This window comes from Hippocampus comes, unplaced genomic scaffold (genome assembly GCF_001891065.2).
Source record: "Hippocampus comes isolate QL1 unplaced genomic scaffold, H_comes_QL1_v1.1 scaffold261, whole genome shotgun sequence".
Taxonomy (NCBI): Eukaryota; Metazoa; Chordata; class Actinopteri; order Syngnathiformes; family Syngnathidae; genus Hippocampus; species Hippocampus comes.
In genome coordinates, this window is record NW_017805824.1 from 4,385,230 (window position 1) to 4,403,304 (window position 18,075).

At 39.9% G+C, this 18,075-nt stretch overlaps 1 protein-coding gene across 3 annotated transcripts in view; it reads left to right on the forward strand.

Annotated features, from left to right (window-relative positions):
- Positions 1-18,075, forward strand: part of pde8a (phosphodiesterase 8A) — a 74,768-nt gene that overhangs the window by 20,908 nt on the left and 35,785 nt on the right. For all 3 annotated transcript variants that reach the window (XM_019886491.1, XM_019886493.1, XM_019886492.1), the window contains one exon: positions 17,024-17,080. In XM_019886491.1, coding sequence (XP_019742050.1) covers positions 17,024-17,080 — 57 coding nt within the window. The remainder of the gene's footprint in view (positions 1-17,023; positions 17,081-18,075) is intronic.

The following is an 18,075-nucleotide window of genomic DNA, read 5'->3' on the forward strand; positions in this document are numbered from 1 at the left end:
GCTGTGGGCAGATATACTGTAGAAGAGGAGGTTTTAGTAAGGGGCTGCTCCCGAGCCCTGCATGGCTTAGCCTTGTCCAGGTCTTACAGGGATTTCACAGTAATCTGGATAAGGACGGAAATACCTTGAAGGTGAACATTGGAGAAAGTGTTCTGCTTCTTGTGCATCTGTCTTCTGTTCAGCTAACAACGCAGATTCTGCAAGTGAATCCTCATATTTACTTTTAAGTCCCTGTAAATAGCACCGTGACAAGTGGTCACCATCTTTGTGGAATTTTCTAAAAAAAAAATATGGAATGAGCACTTCATATGACTCGAAAATCCTTCATGACAAATACATTTCCGAAAAGCAATTGATTACTAAAGTAAATCTACTAGGCACACCGTTTGTCTCAAAAAGAAGGTTTAATTTGTTTTTAGGGTAAATGGCGCTGTATTAAATGTCATGGTAATTTTGATGTGCAGAAAAAACAAAAAGGCGCTGGAGATATGTTGAAAAATAATTAGGTTGGACTGTTTTACATGAAGGTTTTTTTTGGGGGGGACCGAATTTGTTTCGACGAAAGCGGACAAAAACCCTTCCTAAAAGGACATTAAAAAAAACAAAAAAAAAAAACATTTCTCCGCAAACCTCATCCGATTTTTCAAAATTTTTCATGCCTTGTACTCAGGTTGAAGCGGCCATTCCTAACAGACTCAGAAATGAGTCTGTTAGGAATGTTTGGAAAATCTTTCACGTCGCTAAAGACGTGCAAATTCTGACTCGTATAGCTTTAGCGTCACTGTTTTGCAGTTTTCCTGTTTTTATTTAAATTCCCACGTGAGGATGTGATGCTGCAGTTGAGCCCGCCAATTAAGAGCAAGCCCACAAGTGGAGATAACCAACGCCCTTTATTCGTGTATTGGAAAGCACAGCGACGACCCGATGGGAGATGTTCCAACATAGGATTTCACTGAATACATTTTCTTAGCTCAAACATGTTGGGATGTGGAGGCCTAAAATGTTTGACAGTCTGGCATTCAGTTTTCAGTGGGGTGTGGTTTCACATATTTAGCAGACACGCCCACAGCATTGAAGAATGCAGACAAGGGCTTGATTTTTCACAATTTTTAAGCTTTATTCTACATACTATGGTGTTTTGGGGTTTTTTTCTAACTTTTCAAATTTGGCAGGGTCGTGAACAGCAACAATCTTCTCCACATGCTTTGTCAAATTTAGAAGACCTGTTTATTTTCACTTTAAAAGGACTTTTAAGCATTTATTGTAGCCTACTTTGTATTTGTAGTCAGTCTTGTTTGTAAACTTTTTTGGGCTTTCCAAATTATATGAATTACATTCCACGGGCATCCGAGTAATTTTTCAAAGGAAATTGCATTACAGAAATTTGAACAATGTTTTTCAAATCTTTCCAAAACTTGATTGAACTAGATTGTCCTGCCAGCCTGGCAACAATTATTGCAGTGGCGCACTTTCTCACCAAAACCAGTACCTGCAGGACATGGTTGGTGAATTAAAGCCAATAGCACAGACGAGTTGGGAGAACCAAATTGCAGTCATGTGTGTGACCCCATTAATGCTTCATTATTCACTTGAAAGCACCCTAAAATTCCTCCTCACTTGTACTCAAATGCAGCAAGCGTGCATGCTTTTGTGTTCCCGTGTTCCATGTTCATGGAGCGTCTGTGGCGCTTCTCATGTCCCTGTAGGCTGGGGGGGGGGCTCTGATCACAGTCTCTTAGCCCCCATCACTCGGCCCATATCCCGGGCCTCAGCCGCTCACATACACACTGGCGCCACTATGGGCACAGGATATGCAGGCTGGCTTATAGACAGTATCACAAGCCCAGGGCGAACTTTAATGTCACGGACAATGTATACAAGAGGCAGTCACACTGCTTAGATTACACCACAAACACTGTGCACATACTCTTGCACTCAGGATAACCACATGCAGGTGCTTGACATTTTTCTTGTCGTTTATTCGGTCAGATCAACAGTCTGTAATCTAAATTGCTGAAATTTTCAGAGTTGTAAACTCTCCGTGCGTGCGTGCGTGCGTGCGTGTGTGTGTATGTGTGTATACTGCATGTGTACGTGGTACAACATGCGCTAATGTGCAAATTATAATGTGCAAATTTTCATGAGCTTTCATGCATGTTTAAGCCCTCACAATTGGATTGTTTTTCCCCTCTCCATGGAGCTACTTTTTTTTTTTTTTTTTTTTTTGGAATTGTGCAGGATGACTTTAAAATATCAAAATTGTCGCCAGGACCAAAGAGTGGGCAATGTTTGAGTTTTTGCACATGTTTAGATCCCCCAAAATGTGATTCTTTTGCAGAATAATAACAAAAAAAACCCCACATTTTCTGTAGAAATAGGGATCTCGCAGTGGTCATTTCTCAGGCCCGAATAAATACAGCAACAATTAGTAATTGATAAAAAAAAAAAAAACATTTATATGACGAGTTCAACTCAATTATATCAATAACTTTTGATCATTTTCATTGCAATGACTCCATTACAAAGCAACTACAGTACATCTTTACTTACTTTTAGCTCCATGATGGCGGAAAAATATGGCTACACCATCACAAACTACAACTACAATAAATTTAAAGTTCCTGAAATTTCCCGAAACGTTCCCAACCTTTTGCAACCGCACTAATCAGACAGTTCTGTGACCTGAAGCTATTCACAGAGAGGAAACCTTGCCAATTTTCTGCAAGCTTGTGTTTTAAAGCTTCAGATGTCATTCAAGGTCATTCAGAAGTGAAGTCCAGGCCAAGTTCAGTCTTCTGTGCGAGTGTGTTTATCTTCATGTATGCTTGAAATGGGCCGCTATCTGGTGAGGGCAGAGCGATGTCACCAAACACAGAATAAAGGTCATCGCTGGCTCTGCCCAAAATACACCCTATGTGTATGTAAACATGTCTGCTTTTGTGTGACTGCTTAGCTGTTGCCATACTGGGAACAGACAGTCATGCCACTGGAAAACTGTCGCACTTTAATACATATACTACCGTTTAAAATTTGGGTGGTCACCGAGCTTTTTGCATGTTTTCTGTGAAAACACAATGTACAAAACTCTGTGTTTTTTTTAACCACATTAACAATGTCAAGAGACCTGATTAATTTAATGCTATCTTCATTGAAAAAAACAGAAACGTCCCTCTAAAAAAATCCTTAGGTGACCCCAGAACTTTTTGTGGTGGTGTTTTATAAACAGTGGACATAAAAAAAAAAAAAGTCGACACATACCCATTTAAACTCCTGGTTATTATGATATTAAAACATTGAGACCAGGGTAATTAATTTCAAAAATGTTCCCACTGTTACAACTCATTTGGAAAAAGAAAAATAATAAATATTAATTTCAAAGAGGGGAAGTAAAAATAAACAATTGAGATGATGTGGTTGCATAAGTGTGCCCACCCTCTAATAACTGATGTGGCTGTGTTCAGTATCACATTCAAATTTATGTTAATGTGCTGCTGGTTAGCCACAAATAAAGTTCAGCTGTTCTAGTAGGCTTTTCGTGACTTTTTTGTTTCTTCCCTAGCATATGCCTGAAGATTTTGGCCTAAAACGGACTTGTATTTCGAGCTATCGTGGGTGGATCTTTAACACGATAAGTGGGGTTTCATGTTTGTACTGTAACAAACCATTTGAGTGGGCTTGTTGTTCCGCTCTTCTACAGTCAAGCAGCGATGGTAAGAGGGGTAGACATAAAAACACAAAGCAAAAAAAACAAAAAGATTCCAAGGACTAAGTGAGCCACAGTGACCTAGTTTCCCCTCAGCCAGGCCTGTGACTCACCTCAAGTCTTCTGCCTGGCTGCATGGAGGTCGCCATATCAACGATGTCCATTGTTGCCCTCAAACTGAATATGCCAAAGTTGTTAGATGCAAATCTACAAAGAGTAACTGCATACTCTACTTGTCTGTCTAAATTAGAAACAATATTACACATTTTTTAAATTCTTTCAGATCCATGCAGCATGTTCTGAAGAATGGAGTCTGCCCATTGATGAGGTTGATGGTCAGGGCTGTATGCCGGCTCTCAGCTGGGCTGGAGCATAGCCAGTATAGCGCCTTTTTGCTGTTTGCAAACTGGATGCTTAGCTCTTAAGGACTTTAGTAGGGTTCTCCTTGTCATGTAGACTTGGAGTCAAATGTTTTCGCTTTCAGAGCAAATGTAAGTAGCTGCACACGAAAATGAATCATTCTGTCTGCGCTAACGCACGCACGCACGCACGCACGCACGCACGCACGCACGCACGCACACACACACACACACACACACACACACACACACACACAAAACCAACATGGGCTGCGTGCTATGCTATCTAAGTAGCTCAGCATGTGATGAGGTTGATGTGTCGTGTTGTGCCATTTCGATTTTTGTATTGTCTGCGCACGGTGTGAGCAAGCAGTCTTTCTTTCTGGTACATGGTGTACGCTCGCACCTGTGGCCAGGACTGTTCCCCTTAATTACGCCTAATAAGGAACATTGATTCATCCATATTGGTTTCACACTTTTCATCCTTCTTGCCTCGTTGTTGCGGTGTCTCGAGCGGTGCCATTGTTTTGTCACTGATATGGGCCATTGTCAGCCCTCTCTCAGGGTCCAATTTAGCTCTGGGCCCTAGGCACTTGGCTAGGTTGCCTGCTCTGATATGGGGTCCCTGTTGGTCATATTATATGTGTAATGATTGCCATTAACTAATGGGTGGATGACAATACTGACCAATGCGTGTCGCTGTCTGGTAGGTGAGTAGACTCCCAATGAATGCACGGAGCAAATGAGATGTCAGTCAATAACAGTGCAGTCTGATGGAAAGTTGTTGAAGCTTTTATTTGACATCTACTGGAGCTGAACAGCCTTGTACTAGTACTCACTTTGGCCTCACTAGTAAGGCAATTCTCAGCCCACTGGTGACATGACTACAGTGCACTTGTCTAACAATTGTGTCATACTAGGAGTGTGTAACATTTTTGCACACGAGTTGGATAGCTTTGGCATGCTAGTAGTACAACTACATGGTCCTAGTCGGCAAAACTGTGTACTAGTTAATGTCTGCACACTGTCAGTACCACTAGAGAAGCTTAAGTTAAGTTGTAAAATGTTATAACAATTACTGCTAATAGCACACACTTTTCAACAAATGCTGGCTTTTGTAGTTTTGTAACATGCAGTTGTTGAAATGGTATGCTATAGTTGTCCTACTAGTAAGGATTCACACTAGTACAAATAGTGTACTAATAAAATATTGAATAAATGCCCAAACTGCTTTACAAAGGCCGTTTGAGCATTTCATTAATAACCTTGATTTCCAGCAAAGGCAATTCAGTGCACTAATAGAACAACTATGGTGCACTAGTTAAGGGGCTGTATGCTAATGTTTTTTTTTCACTATTATCTTACACTACTGTATGACATATCTGCACACTACTGTAGTACACTTTGGTCTACTTGAAGGACAATGACATGTTACTAGTGAGGCAAAACTGTGCACTGGTTGACATCTATGCAATATGCATGTATTTGAGCATTATTATCATTATAATTATTATTGTCATCATGATCATCATTATTATTATTATTACAATTATGATTATAGGACAATTCAGTGCACTTGGAGAACAAATATGTCTCACTAGTATTGTTTTTTTCCACTACTCCCTTCAACTTCTATATGACATTTTCGCACGCCAGGAGGACAAACTACTACTGGTAAGATTCAGGAGGCTACTAGTGTGTGACAGATGCCGACTAGTTGGGGCTAGTGCTATAGTAGAATATTGTGGTGGCCCATTCACAAAGCGGCAACAGAACGTTTTCCCGCACGAGCAGGGCGGGTATCCCAACATTCCCTGCATCCTGGTCCCAGCTCTGGGTTGGAGGAAGCTGTTTACTCATTCTATCTCTCACTGCTGACGTTGGCGCACCGAACAATGTCATCCAATTTCCTGTTTTTCACTTTAGTGGAAAGCAACTCTCCCAGAATGTATGGTACAGTGTGCGTCTTTGAGGGCGAGACTAAGATGAGGAGGAGAGGGATGAGGGGGGGGTGGAGGGGTGGGGGGGGACTTGTGTTGGAAGCCAAAATTCAAGTCAAGATTGATAACCTGCCGTTTCAGTAAAAAAAAAATCAATCAATCAAGAAATAAACGTGTGCCTTGGCCTATTCATTAAAACAGTTAAACACACAAATGCAAAATGAATACACTCTCAAGGAGCATGGAGCACAGGAAAGAACTGATATAATAGTGTGGTATTTGGCCAACCTGAGCCTTAGTTTGAGATCCTGTCACTCACTAGGCAACACCTTTTATTCAAGGGGAATACTGCATGAATACTGTAGTGTGTGACCTAAGCTTAATTACATTTAATAAAACCAGTTTATTTCTTTCATCCTTGTTTCTCTAAAATGTTTTTGGGGGTTATTATATTTATATTTTACAATTGAAATTCCCTTAGTTAAAAACAAAACAGCAAAATAAAAATGATGTTGCTTTGTTTTTTTTTAAGGGGGGGGGTTGAACAGTTTACAGGCATTTCAATTTATTTGAAACAAGAAATTTCAAGGCAAGGCAGCTTAATTTATACAGCACATTTCATACACAGTGTAACTCAACATGCTTCACATGATTAAAAGTACATTTACCGGTACTTTGTATAATGCATTTACAAACAGAAGAGTTTAAGACAGTGAAAAGCAAAGTAAAGAAATAAAAAGGAGCTTCCTAAAATGACTAAAAGAAGGTACAGTTCCAGCAATTGAACTTCCCCCATGCTGTGCATTAGTTCTTATCTTTTAAACTTACTGTGATACCGTCAAGTAGCATTTCTTGCCTTCAGCCTGAGAGTCACCCAAAATAATTAATTACTGTATCTCACTTTCGAACAGGGCAGCCTTGTGCTCTAGTGCATAGCATGTCTGGCTCACAGTTCATAAATTTTGGTGTACTTACGTGGGTTTTCACCAGGTTCTCCACATTCCAAAAACATGCATGTTAAGTTCCTTGAACACTCTAAGTTGTCCTGTAGTGTGTGTGTGTGTGTGTGTGTGTGTGTGTGTGTGTGTGTGTGTGTGTGTGTGTGTGTGTGTGAACAGTTGTTTGTCTATCGATGAACAGTCCAGTGTGTACCCACCTCTCACCCAGGCAAAAGCTCACATGCAAGCCTAATGAGGACAATTGCGACAGAAAATGAAAGGATGGAATTTTTTTTAACCTCATTTGGACCAATGGTAGTGTACTGTGACATACACGTACCGTATATGATTTGTTTCTTCTTCTTCTCAGTTCTAGCACTACATGCATTATAAATGTGGGAACTATTTTGTTTGAGCACAGTTTTTTGTTGTTGTTACATGTTATCAAAACGGGTTTTTGAATATACAAATGGTGCCTTGAGATTTGAGTGACTTGACTTACTCAGTTTTCAAGATAAGAGCCGTTGCTCGGTCAATTTTTTGCTTTGACTTGTGAGCGCATACTTGAGATCCGACCACTGTATGGTGGCAGTGAATTCACTTCACAATAAGCAGCACTTGGCAGATAATGAACGATTCTTCAAATTGTTTACTGCCTCTCTCAGTTGAAGTTGACTGTCAAACTAAAGACAGAACAAAGACAGTTACACCATGTGTATTTAAAACAAGCACATAGCTTAGCCTTTTAGTCCACCAGCTGAATGCTAACGCAAAATCTCATCACTGTTGCAGTACTCTAGCCCTTTTAAGCAATGGATTGAACACAAATGGTGCAGCAACCAAAATGGGGGACTTGAGTCACTTTTTAGAACTTGTAACTTGACGTGAATTGATTTGAGACTAGGTGTCTAAGTGACTTGACTTACACTTGAACGACATGACTTGACAAGTCATCTTGTTTATAGTTTCAAATCTACATTTTAACGCAGTTTGCTTTTTTAGGAAAGAAAGCAAGAAAAAAAATTGTGCTTTGTTTCATTCCCGCCAACCTAACAACCCAATCCCGTGATTAAAGGTAAAGTTGACTCCCATCCTCTGAGACTCCCGCAGAATTCCCATGACCTGCGGGACTTCAAGGGAACGTTTCAGAATATTTCAGTATATATCACGAAACGGTTTGCAACTCACATAAATGTTAGTATGAAAAAATATCATGCATTCCAAATAATTTAAGTGTAGGCATTCATTTTGTTGTTTTTTAAATTTCATTTTTAGAGATAGTTTTTTTTTTTTGGCTGCGTGCTATGCTATCTAAGTAGCTCAGCATGTGATGAGGTTGATGTGTCGTGTTGTGCCATTTCGATTTTTGTATTGTCTGCGCACGGTGTGAGCAAGCAGTCTTTCTTTCTGGTACATGGTGTACGCTCGCACCTGTGGCCAGGACTGTTCCCCTTAATTACGCCTAATAAGGAACATTGATTCATCCATATTGGTTTCACACTTTTCATCCTTCTTGCCTCGTTGTTGCGGTGTCTCGAGCGGTGCCATTGTTTTGTCACTGATATGGGCCATTGTCAGCCCTCTCTCAGGGTCCAATTTAGCTCTGGGCCCTAGGCACTTGGCTAGGTTGCCTGCTCTGATATGGGGTCCCTGTTGGTCATATTATATGTGTAATGATTGCCATTAACTAATGGGTGGATGACAATACTGACCAATGCGTGTCGCTGTCTGGTAGGTGAGTAGACTCCCAATGAATGCACGGAGCAAATGAGATGTCAGTCAATAACAGTGCAGTCTGATGGAAAGTTGTTGAAGCTTTTATTTGACATCTACTGGAGCTGAACAGCCTTGTACTAGTACTCACTTTGGCCTCACTAGTAAGGCAATTCTCAGCCCACTGGTGACATGACTACAGTGCACTTGTCTAACAATTGTGTCATACTAGGAGTGTGTAACATTTTTGCACACGAGTTGGATAGCTTTGGCATGCTAGTAGTACAACTACATGGTCCTAGTCGGCAAAACTGTGTACTAGTTAATGTCTGCACACTGTCAGTACCACTAGAGAAGCTTAAGTTAAGTTGTAAAATGTTATAACAATTACTGCTAATAGCACACACTTTTCAACAAATGCTGGCTTTTGTAGTTTTGTAACATGCAGTTGTTGAAATGGTATGCTATAGTTGTCCTACTAGTAAGGATTCACACTAGTACAAATAGTGTACTAATAAAATATTGAATAAATGCCCAAACTGCTTTACAAAGGCCGTTTGAGCATTTCATTAATAACCTTGATTTCCAGCAAAGGCAATTCAGTGCACTAATAGAACAACTATGGTGCACTAGTTAAGGGGCTGTATGCTAATGTTTTTTTTTCACTATTATCTTACACTACTGTATGACATATCTGCACACTACTGTAGTACACTTTGGTCTACTTGAAGGACAATGACATGTTACTAGTGAGGCAAAACTGTGCACTGGTTGACATCTATGCAATATGCATGTATTTGAGCATTATTATCATTATAATTATTATTGTCATCATGATCATCATTATTATTATTATTACAATTATGATTATAGGACAATTCAGTGCACTTGGAGAACAAATATGTCTCACTAGTATTGTTTTTTTCCACTACTCCCTTCAACTTCTATATGACATTTTCGCACGCCAGGAGGACAAACTACTACTGGTAAGATTCAGGAGGCTACTAGTGTGTGACAGATGCCGACTAGTTGGGGCTAGTGCTATAGTAGAATATTGTGGTGGCCCATTCACAAAGCGGCAACAGAACGTTTTCCCGCACGAGCAGGGCGGGTATCCCAACATTCCCTGCATCCTGGTCCCAGCTCTGGGTTGGAGGAAGCTGTTTACTCATTCTATCTCTCACTGCTGACGTTGGCGCACCGAACAATGTCATCCAATTTCCTGTTTTTCACTTTAGTGGAAAGCAACTCTCCCAGAATGTATGGTACAGTGTGCGTCTTTGAGGGCGAGACTAAGATGAGGAGGAGAGGGATGAGGAAGAGGAGAAACATGAGGCGATTCATAGGGCCGGATACACGGGGAGCAGGATATAGGGTCAGAGGGAGCTATGCTATGTAAATCCAGTCAGTGTATTCAGTGAGAAATAGTGGGAGACGGTCGTGAGGAAATCTTGATGGTGATTGCAGCTATTTGGCAGCTCAAATGACCTCATGAGAGGAAGAAAAAGTACAGCCCGCATTTGTGTATGCCGTATTACTTTGACTTACGTTCTGCAGATTTTTTTTTGGGGGCGTTTTACTTTCCATACTCTACCATTTGACACTACATTTGCATGATGAATTCAAGGGTGTTTTCTTTTGGAACGCCTTCAAATTTAACTTTAAATTGCAAATGTACCAGACAATAAGAGTGTCAAAATCACTTACGTATTTGGTTGTAAAGCAACTGTGACCAGATCTCTTGCACACAACAGTATTGTTTGTAAGCTAGAACTTGCATGATTTTTTTTCCCAGTCTTGTTTGTTGTTTGCGTTTCGTACCAATTGTCCAAAAATTTAAGAAAAATCCCACTTTAACTCTCTTTTTCTCTCACGTACGCACGCACGCACACACAGACACATTCTTTACAGATCAAACAGCTGAAATGACTTAAAACAATGTTCAAAATGTTAAATGAGCTGTCACTTAGCTCTTTTTATACCCCGGGTACTCAAAGTGCTTCACTCTGTTACCTCAGTCACCTCCTGATGACACAGCATCAGGAGCAACTTGGGGTTCAGTATCCTGCTGAAGGACACCTGGACATCGTCGCAATGGCCGCAGATTGAACCACCGACCTCTGGGTTGGGGGAACGACACGCTACCACTGAACCATGCCACCCACGCTTCTGTTTCTATAATTACGTGTAACTGTGTGTAGTCAGGTTTACTCGCGACATCCTAGCAATGCAAAATAGGATTGTGTGTTCCTATCCCGGGCTGCCCGGTGGTCCAGTAGTTAGCGCGTCGACCTCACAGTGCAGAGGTTTTTTTCGGCTCCGGCCTACCTGTGTGGAGTTTGCATGTTCTCCCCGGGCCTGCGTGGGTTTTCTCCGGGTACTCCGGTTTCCTCCCACATTCCAAAAACATGCAAGGCAGGCTGATTGAACACTCAAAATTGTCCCTCGGTGTGAGTGTGAGCGCGGATGGTTGTTCGGTTCACGGTGTCCCCCGCCTACTGCCCGAAGATGGCTGGGATAGGCTCCAGCACTTCCCGCGACTTTGTGAGGATAAAGCGGAACAGACAATGGATGGATGGATGGATGTTCCTATCCCTTAAAACCCACAAGGTTTTCTTTTTCTCTGTAAAAGGTTTTCCTTTTTTTTCTTTTTTTTTAAAGCTAAATGAATTGAATGCCTATATCTGAGGTGAATCCAAACATCTCTCAATAATCTTCATTAAAAAAAGGAGATGTTTAAATTCAGAATTTAAAACAAAATGGCAAGTATGTGGCTCCTTTCAGTGAAGTTTTTCGGTTCTTGACTGGGATTGGCAGAAACCAGAATGCAGTGAGCAGACTGGCACTAGCTAACATTTCCTACCACATAGGCTTGCATTTGTCTAAATCAAATGACAATGCTGGGTCTCTGCCATGAAACCCTGAGCGACAAAAATGTCTGAACGTTGCCATGCTAAAAGTATTCACAGCTCACAATGACACCAACATATACTGCAAATAAAGGGAAAATAAAAAGCCAGTGCCCCGTTTACTGTTATAAATGCTGGTGTGACAGTGGAAGTTCACCCAGAAGAAAATGTGGGTCTCTAATGTATGTTGTATGAGAATCTGTAAACTATTTTTATGTTTGTTTATTACCAAGTAACCGTTCTTTAGAGTCATAATAAAACAGCAACTGTTGATTCTGACACTTGGCTGTGGCTCACTATCCATTGTGCTTTTCTGCCTCAGGCATTTGAAAGGAGACAATATAATTCCAACAAGTTGCATTGCTGGGTGCGGATAGAGAAGAAAAAAAAAACCCACCAATGTGAAAGTACAAGAAAAGGAAGGGCAACTGACAGGAGCTCCATGATTCACAGAGGGAAAAGTGTTCGGTTTGATGTGTTACGACTTGTAAGTGTTTCTTGTGACATGAGAGGATGGTTTCAATGCTCAAAGAAATGGATGGATTTCCATCACTGGTATATTCAATTAAAGTGAAAAGCTTCCAGTAATATTTCACCTTAAAAGTCTTGAGATGAAACACCCGAAGTTTGAAGAAAATCAGACAATTTCTGTCGGCGACGTTGGTTAAAATATGCTCTTGAAAAAGAAAAGCCAAAAATGGCAACAATTTCCAAAGTAAATGGCGCAATGACAAATTTCCTGAGAGAGAGAGACTGAATGAAATTTATTGTAGGTCTTGGGACGTTACATCTGCTTTCCAATGTTCGTAGATCTAAGTGAAACATTTTCAGAGAATGCTTTGTTAAATATTTGTAGGGGCCATTCATTGAAAATCACACAAAAAAAATCTCTAAAATATTGTTTGGTTTGTCAGGCCTAATGTGTGTGTGTGTGTGTGTGTGTGTGTGTGTGTGTGTGTGTGTGTGAACAGTTGTTTGTCTATCGATGAACAGTCCAGTGTGTACCCACCTCTCACCCAGGCAAAAGCTCACATGCAAGCCTAATGAGGACAATTGCGACAGAAAATGAAAGGATGGAATTTTTTTTAACCTCATTTGGACCAATGGTAGTGTACTGTGACATACACGTACCGTATATGATTTGTTTCTTCTTCTTCTCAGTTCTAGCACTACATGCATTATAAATGTGGGAACTATTTTGTTTGAGCACAGTTTTTTGTTGTTGTTACATGTTATCAAAACGGGTTTTTGAATATACAAATGGTGCCTTGAGATTTGAGTGACTTGACTTACTCAGTTTTCAAGATAAGAGCCGTTGCTCGGTCAATTTTTTGCTTTGACTTGTGAGCGCATACTTGAGATCCGACCACTGTATGGTGGCAGTGAATTCACTTCACAATAAGCAGCACTTGGCAGATAATGAACGATTCTTCAAATTGTTTACTGCCTCTCTCAGTTGAAGTTGACTGTCAAACTAAAGACAGAACAAAGACAGTTACACCATGTGTATTTAAAACAAGCACATAGCTTAGCCTTTTAGTCCACCAGCTGAATGCTAACGCAAAATCTCATCACTGTTGCAGTACTCTAGCCCTTTTAAGCAATGGATTGAACACAAATGGTGCAGCAACCAAAATGGGGGACTTGAGTCACTTTTTAGAACTTGTAACTTGACGTGAATTGATTTGAGACTAGGTGTCTAAGTGACTTGACTTACACTTGAACGACATGACTTGACAAGTCATCTTGTTTATAGTTTCAAATCTACATTTTAACGCAGTTTGCTTTTTTAGGAAAGAAAGCAAGAAAAAAAATTGTGCTTTGTTTCATTCCCGCCAACCTAACAACCCAATCCCGTGATTAAAGGTAAAGTTGACTCCCATCCTCTGAGACTCCCGCAGAATTCCCATGACCTGCGGGACTTCAAGGGAACGTTTCAGAATATTTCAGTATATATCACGAAACGGTTTGCAACTCACATAAATGTTAGTATGAAAAAATATCATGCATTCCAAATAATTTAAGTGTAGGCATTCATTTTGTTGTTTTTTAAATTTCATTTTTAGAGATAGTTTTTTTTTTTTAATCACTCCAACATATGTTGTGACTGAGCAAGATTATATGATTTGATTTATGACTTGCTTGAACCAAGAAATGACTTGACTTTGAAATTGAAACTTGGTGGCGAGTCGACTTGACTTGCTTGATTTATTTTTTTCTGATTAAAATACACAGTACTCCTGCTTTTAACCATTGTATTTTTTCCGCCTCCATCCAATTAAATTATTTTGACTTAAGGTCAGAGTGTGAGTACTTTAGCCATCTGGTCTTAGTCAGAAGTTGTGAATACGCTTTACAAAGTGACTGCGTAAGAACTTCATAGACTTTTAATATTTACCGTATATCTTTTATTATACAATTATTTCTGGGCCGTGCACTAGCAGATGTCACATGCTCCATTGCTTGTACAGGGGCACTACTCGCCATGTTTGGACCGCCTGCCGCTCACTTGCTCGCTCACTTCCTGTGCCTTTTTTGTCTTTGCTTCAGTGCCAGTGTGACGTTTACGGGATGCAAATGTTTGGCTGATTCATTGCACAGTGCTGCAGTACACACGGCATTTGTGTACACTGCATTCGTGTGCAATGTCTGTGTGTCAGGGGGGATTTGTGGAGGCACACAGCAGCTGCAATTGTAATGGGCATGTCTGTGTGTGTTAGAGAGAGCTCTCATTGGATGGAGAGAGAGCACTTGCACTCTGCTAGGCCTCAGCTAGTTGGAGGCCCTGTGGCCAAACTCCTTACGTCAAGGCCTGAGCCACAGCTAATTCCTGAACAATCGGCATCAGGGAGAAAAAAATTGATTTGGAGAGAGTGAGACTGAGAGAGGGAGTCAAAGTGAGCGAGAGAGTGAGAGTGATTCAGTCTTCCATCCGGGACATAACCAGTGGTCGCATGTACAGGAGAAAATGTTCTGTTTCTCCAGGAAAAATGAATGACTGCTGTGAATCATAGTTCATAAAGCTGGCCGAGTTATTTGTTCTGACACACATGTTCAACATCATCGAAATCCGATGTGACAACAGGGAAAGTACAGCCTCTATTCTGACCCCTATAAGCAAGCACAATGAACAGCGTAAAGTGGTCTTGGCTGCACAAGGGATTAGGAGGTTTGAAATGTGTGAGCAAATAGTTGGCGACATGAAGTGACATTTGTTGGATTGATATAATACATTTTGTAAATTCATGCCGTAGTTAATAAATGCTTTGGTGGAGTTTAATAAACTAATGTTCTACATATTTTGTAGTTTTTAATATTATAAATTAAATGCTAATTATAAATTACACAAGATTGGTGAATCAAAATGTCTGTAATCTCCTTTCCACTTTTTATTATGTCTCATATCATACTGCAGAAATTCATTAAAAAATGCTCATTTTAGATTGCATTGCAAAAGGTTTTTTATTATTGCATGATTATTGAAATTGTAGTTTGCAGTGCTGTAGAACTGTCGTTTTCTCCTGCTTCTTGTAAAATAAGGGAACAAAGTATTGGCATTTGTCAGTATGATCCAGCATTTGTTCGCCAATCGCAAAATTGCATATCCAATGGACTCCCGCTATTTGTGGAGGATGGGGAATGGGCCAACCGGCGAATAAGTGCAATGCAAAAAAGCCCATTGATTTGCATAAGGGGGATTTTTTTTTAAAAACCTAAATAATCCTCGAATAAACGGGGATATTGTGCTAATAAGTCTTTTCATGAAAAATTGGATTTGCCCTGCCCAAAATATTCTATTCACAAATGTGTGTGTGTGTGTGTGTGTGTGTGTGTGTGTGTGTGTGTGTGTGTGTGTGTGAGAGATTTTTTTTTTTTTTTAATTGCAAATAGGTGAATCCGCGGGTGATGAACCATAAGTATGTGGGGGTTCACTGTACTCCAAATTTCTTCTTCTTATTATTATTTTTTATTTTTATTTTTTGCTTAGTGTTGTGACACCACAACATCAATGGTATTTTCGTTAGTCTGTTTTTGTACATATGTATATACTGTATACATATACACAAGATGCACTACGACTGCTTATCTTGTCATACTTTATTTTCAAGTGACATTTAACAGACCTTTTTATCAAATGATAACCGCATCCTGCCTATAGTGCTGCTGTATAACATTTTCAAATGTAAGCAGAAGAGTCACAGTCGCCTACCTATTTTACTGGCGATATCAATCTAAATAAAATAACAAGTAAAGGCATAAAAAATAAAGTTTCAGGCATGTTCAGTAAATAAAATAAAAGCAATGAAAATAAATTTTCCAAAGGGTACACTTTGAATTTTCTGATATCTGTCGCCTTGTAGTGTTGGTCTTTCATGACCACGGTGACCCAATTTTAACTCAAAAACAAGAAAACAGTACAGAGAGACACACACACATTGTTCCTGTTCATGATTTGATCATGCGGTCAGTGTCCTCGTGTCTGCCAGGGATCAGATGATCACAGGGCATCACTTTAATCACACAGCGTCATACTACTGCTACTACTTGGACGCCAACAAACGGCCCAGTGTCAGAATGACGTCAGAGGTGCTACACCAAGGCCTAATCGGCTTTGTTCCCCCTTTGTTGTCTCATTGAGTCGGCAAAAGGCTTACAGTTCAGCAAGAACTGATTTACGGCTGCCCGGCATGCTCTGAAATTCCTCCCTCTATTCTGCTCCACATGTGTAGATTGTTTACGGAGAAGAGGAATTCTAGTGGGATGGCCATCCACGAGGGGCTTGCTTGCTATGGTTACTAACCCCTGAGCTGGGTTCCATTTCGTAGAAAGGAAGTGAAATTTGGTGCGGACAAAAATTGTCTTTTCATAGTGTTAAGTGTATTGAGTGAAATCTCACAAATGTGAAGTTTTCACATTTTCTATATCTATCAACTGAGTATCTATTCTGTTGTTGAAATTTTATTTCCGCCATTCTTTTTCCAGATACTGTGATGAGTTTTGTTTTGTTTTTTTCCAACATTTTTCAGCTCAACAGGTAATGATTCTATATTCTGGTTATCTTTGCATTACTGTATCTTTCAACAATCTCTTGCGAACAAAGGCTGAGTGAGAAATCTTTTATTTATTCATAGCACACTGCATGTTGGATTAAAAGTATCATTTTGTACCTTTTAGTAGTACTAGGCATTTAAAATGATCAGGAAATGGAAGAAACAAGGGTGGTGTCGTTTTTTTTTTTCCCCCCATAGTTTTATATGCACAGTATATGAATATATTTATAAGATAAGATAAGATGGGAAAACCTTTATTTGTCTCACATTGGAGAAATTCCCAATTTACAGCATATGTATGTACTGTAGGTCAATACATAAACAAAAGGCCATGTTGGACTATAAGGCTAGATGAATGTTACTGTTAGAATGATTTGTGTCTGATGATCCTGTTTTTCTTGTTCTTTCAGACCACATTAGCAGAGGTGCAATTCGGACCAATGAAGTTATTTAAAGACCCACTTCAGGTATTGTAACACCTATTGAATGTCTGAATGACACATACAGCATGTGAGTGAATGCGTTTTACTTTCCGTGGATCAATGGCCTTCATTAAATAGATTTTCATAAGTTTTGGGAGCTTTTGACAAAATTGCAAGGCTAAATGTGGCAACACTGTCAATATTTGGAGGCTTTTTTTTCATATCACCTCCAGTTACGAATGACCCTCTTAACAAACTTCTCACTTGACGTACCAAATTTTTGTAGAAAATCTCTCTCCAGTTACATTTGTTTTGTTATGTGAACCGTCTCAGCATGGATCAGCGAACGGATCTGTCTGTGAGAAGATAAATGCGAGAAGATTATACACTGTTCACCGTAGGTTGTCTTAAGTGGCTAATGTAATTTTTCACATGGGTGACTATTAAAATAAAAGTGGAGGTGGCAACAATTTGAACACTACCGAATTATGTCAAATCCCGTAGTCCATCGTGTCTCGATTTGAGAGTTTAATGTGTTCTGTCACCAAGCTTGTAGTTCCATTTCCTTGTTTGAGCAAATCCGTTTTCCCCCATTAAAATGATTTGAAATGCCATTAATCAAAAAACATCTGGCATCTTGATTTGAAGGCCCTATGTTGAAGTGAGTTGAGGCGCTTCAACAAAACAAAGGTTGTGTTTTGTCACCATCTTCTGGCATCTTCGTACCAAAATAGTGACTTGAAGAGCTTCATTGGGGGTTGATGGGCATATTGTGTGGCATCTTTGTGCCAAGGAGCTACAGCTAGATTTACGGGGAGACTTTTTTTTTATGTCATTCTGATAGAAATCATTCTGATTGAAGATCTCTGGTCACCTGTTTACATTTGACTAGATCTATTCCGATCTGGTGTGTGCATGCACCACTCCGTTAATCAGAACTGCCGTGTGACACGCAGATCAAAACATGTTCAATTATAAAGATCACTTGATGAATCAAGCTTGGGGTTAGCTGTCTATTCAGCACAGCAAGTGTTTTTACA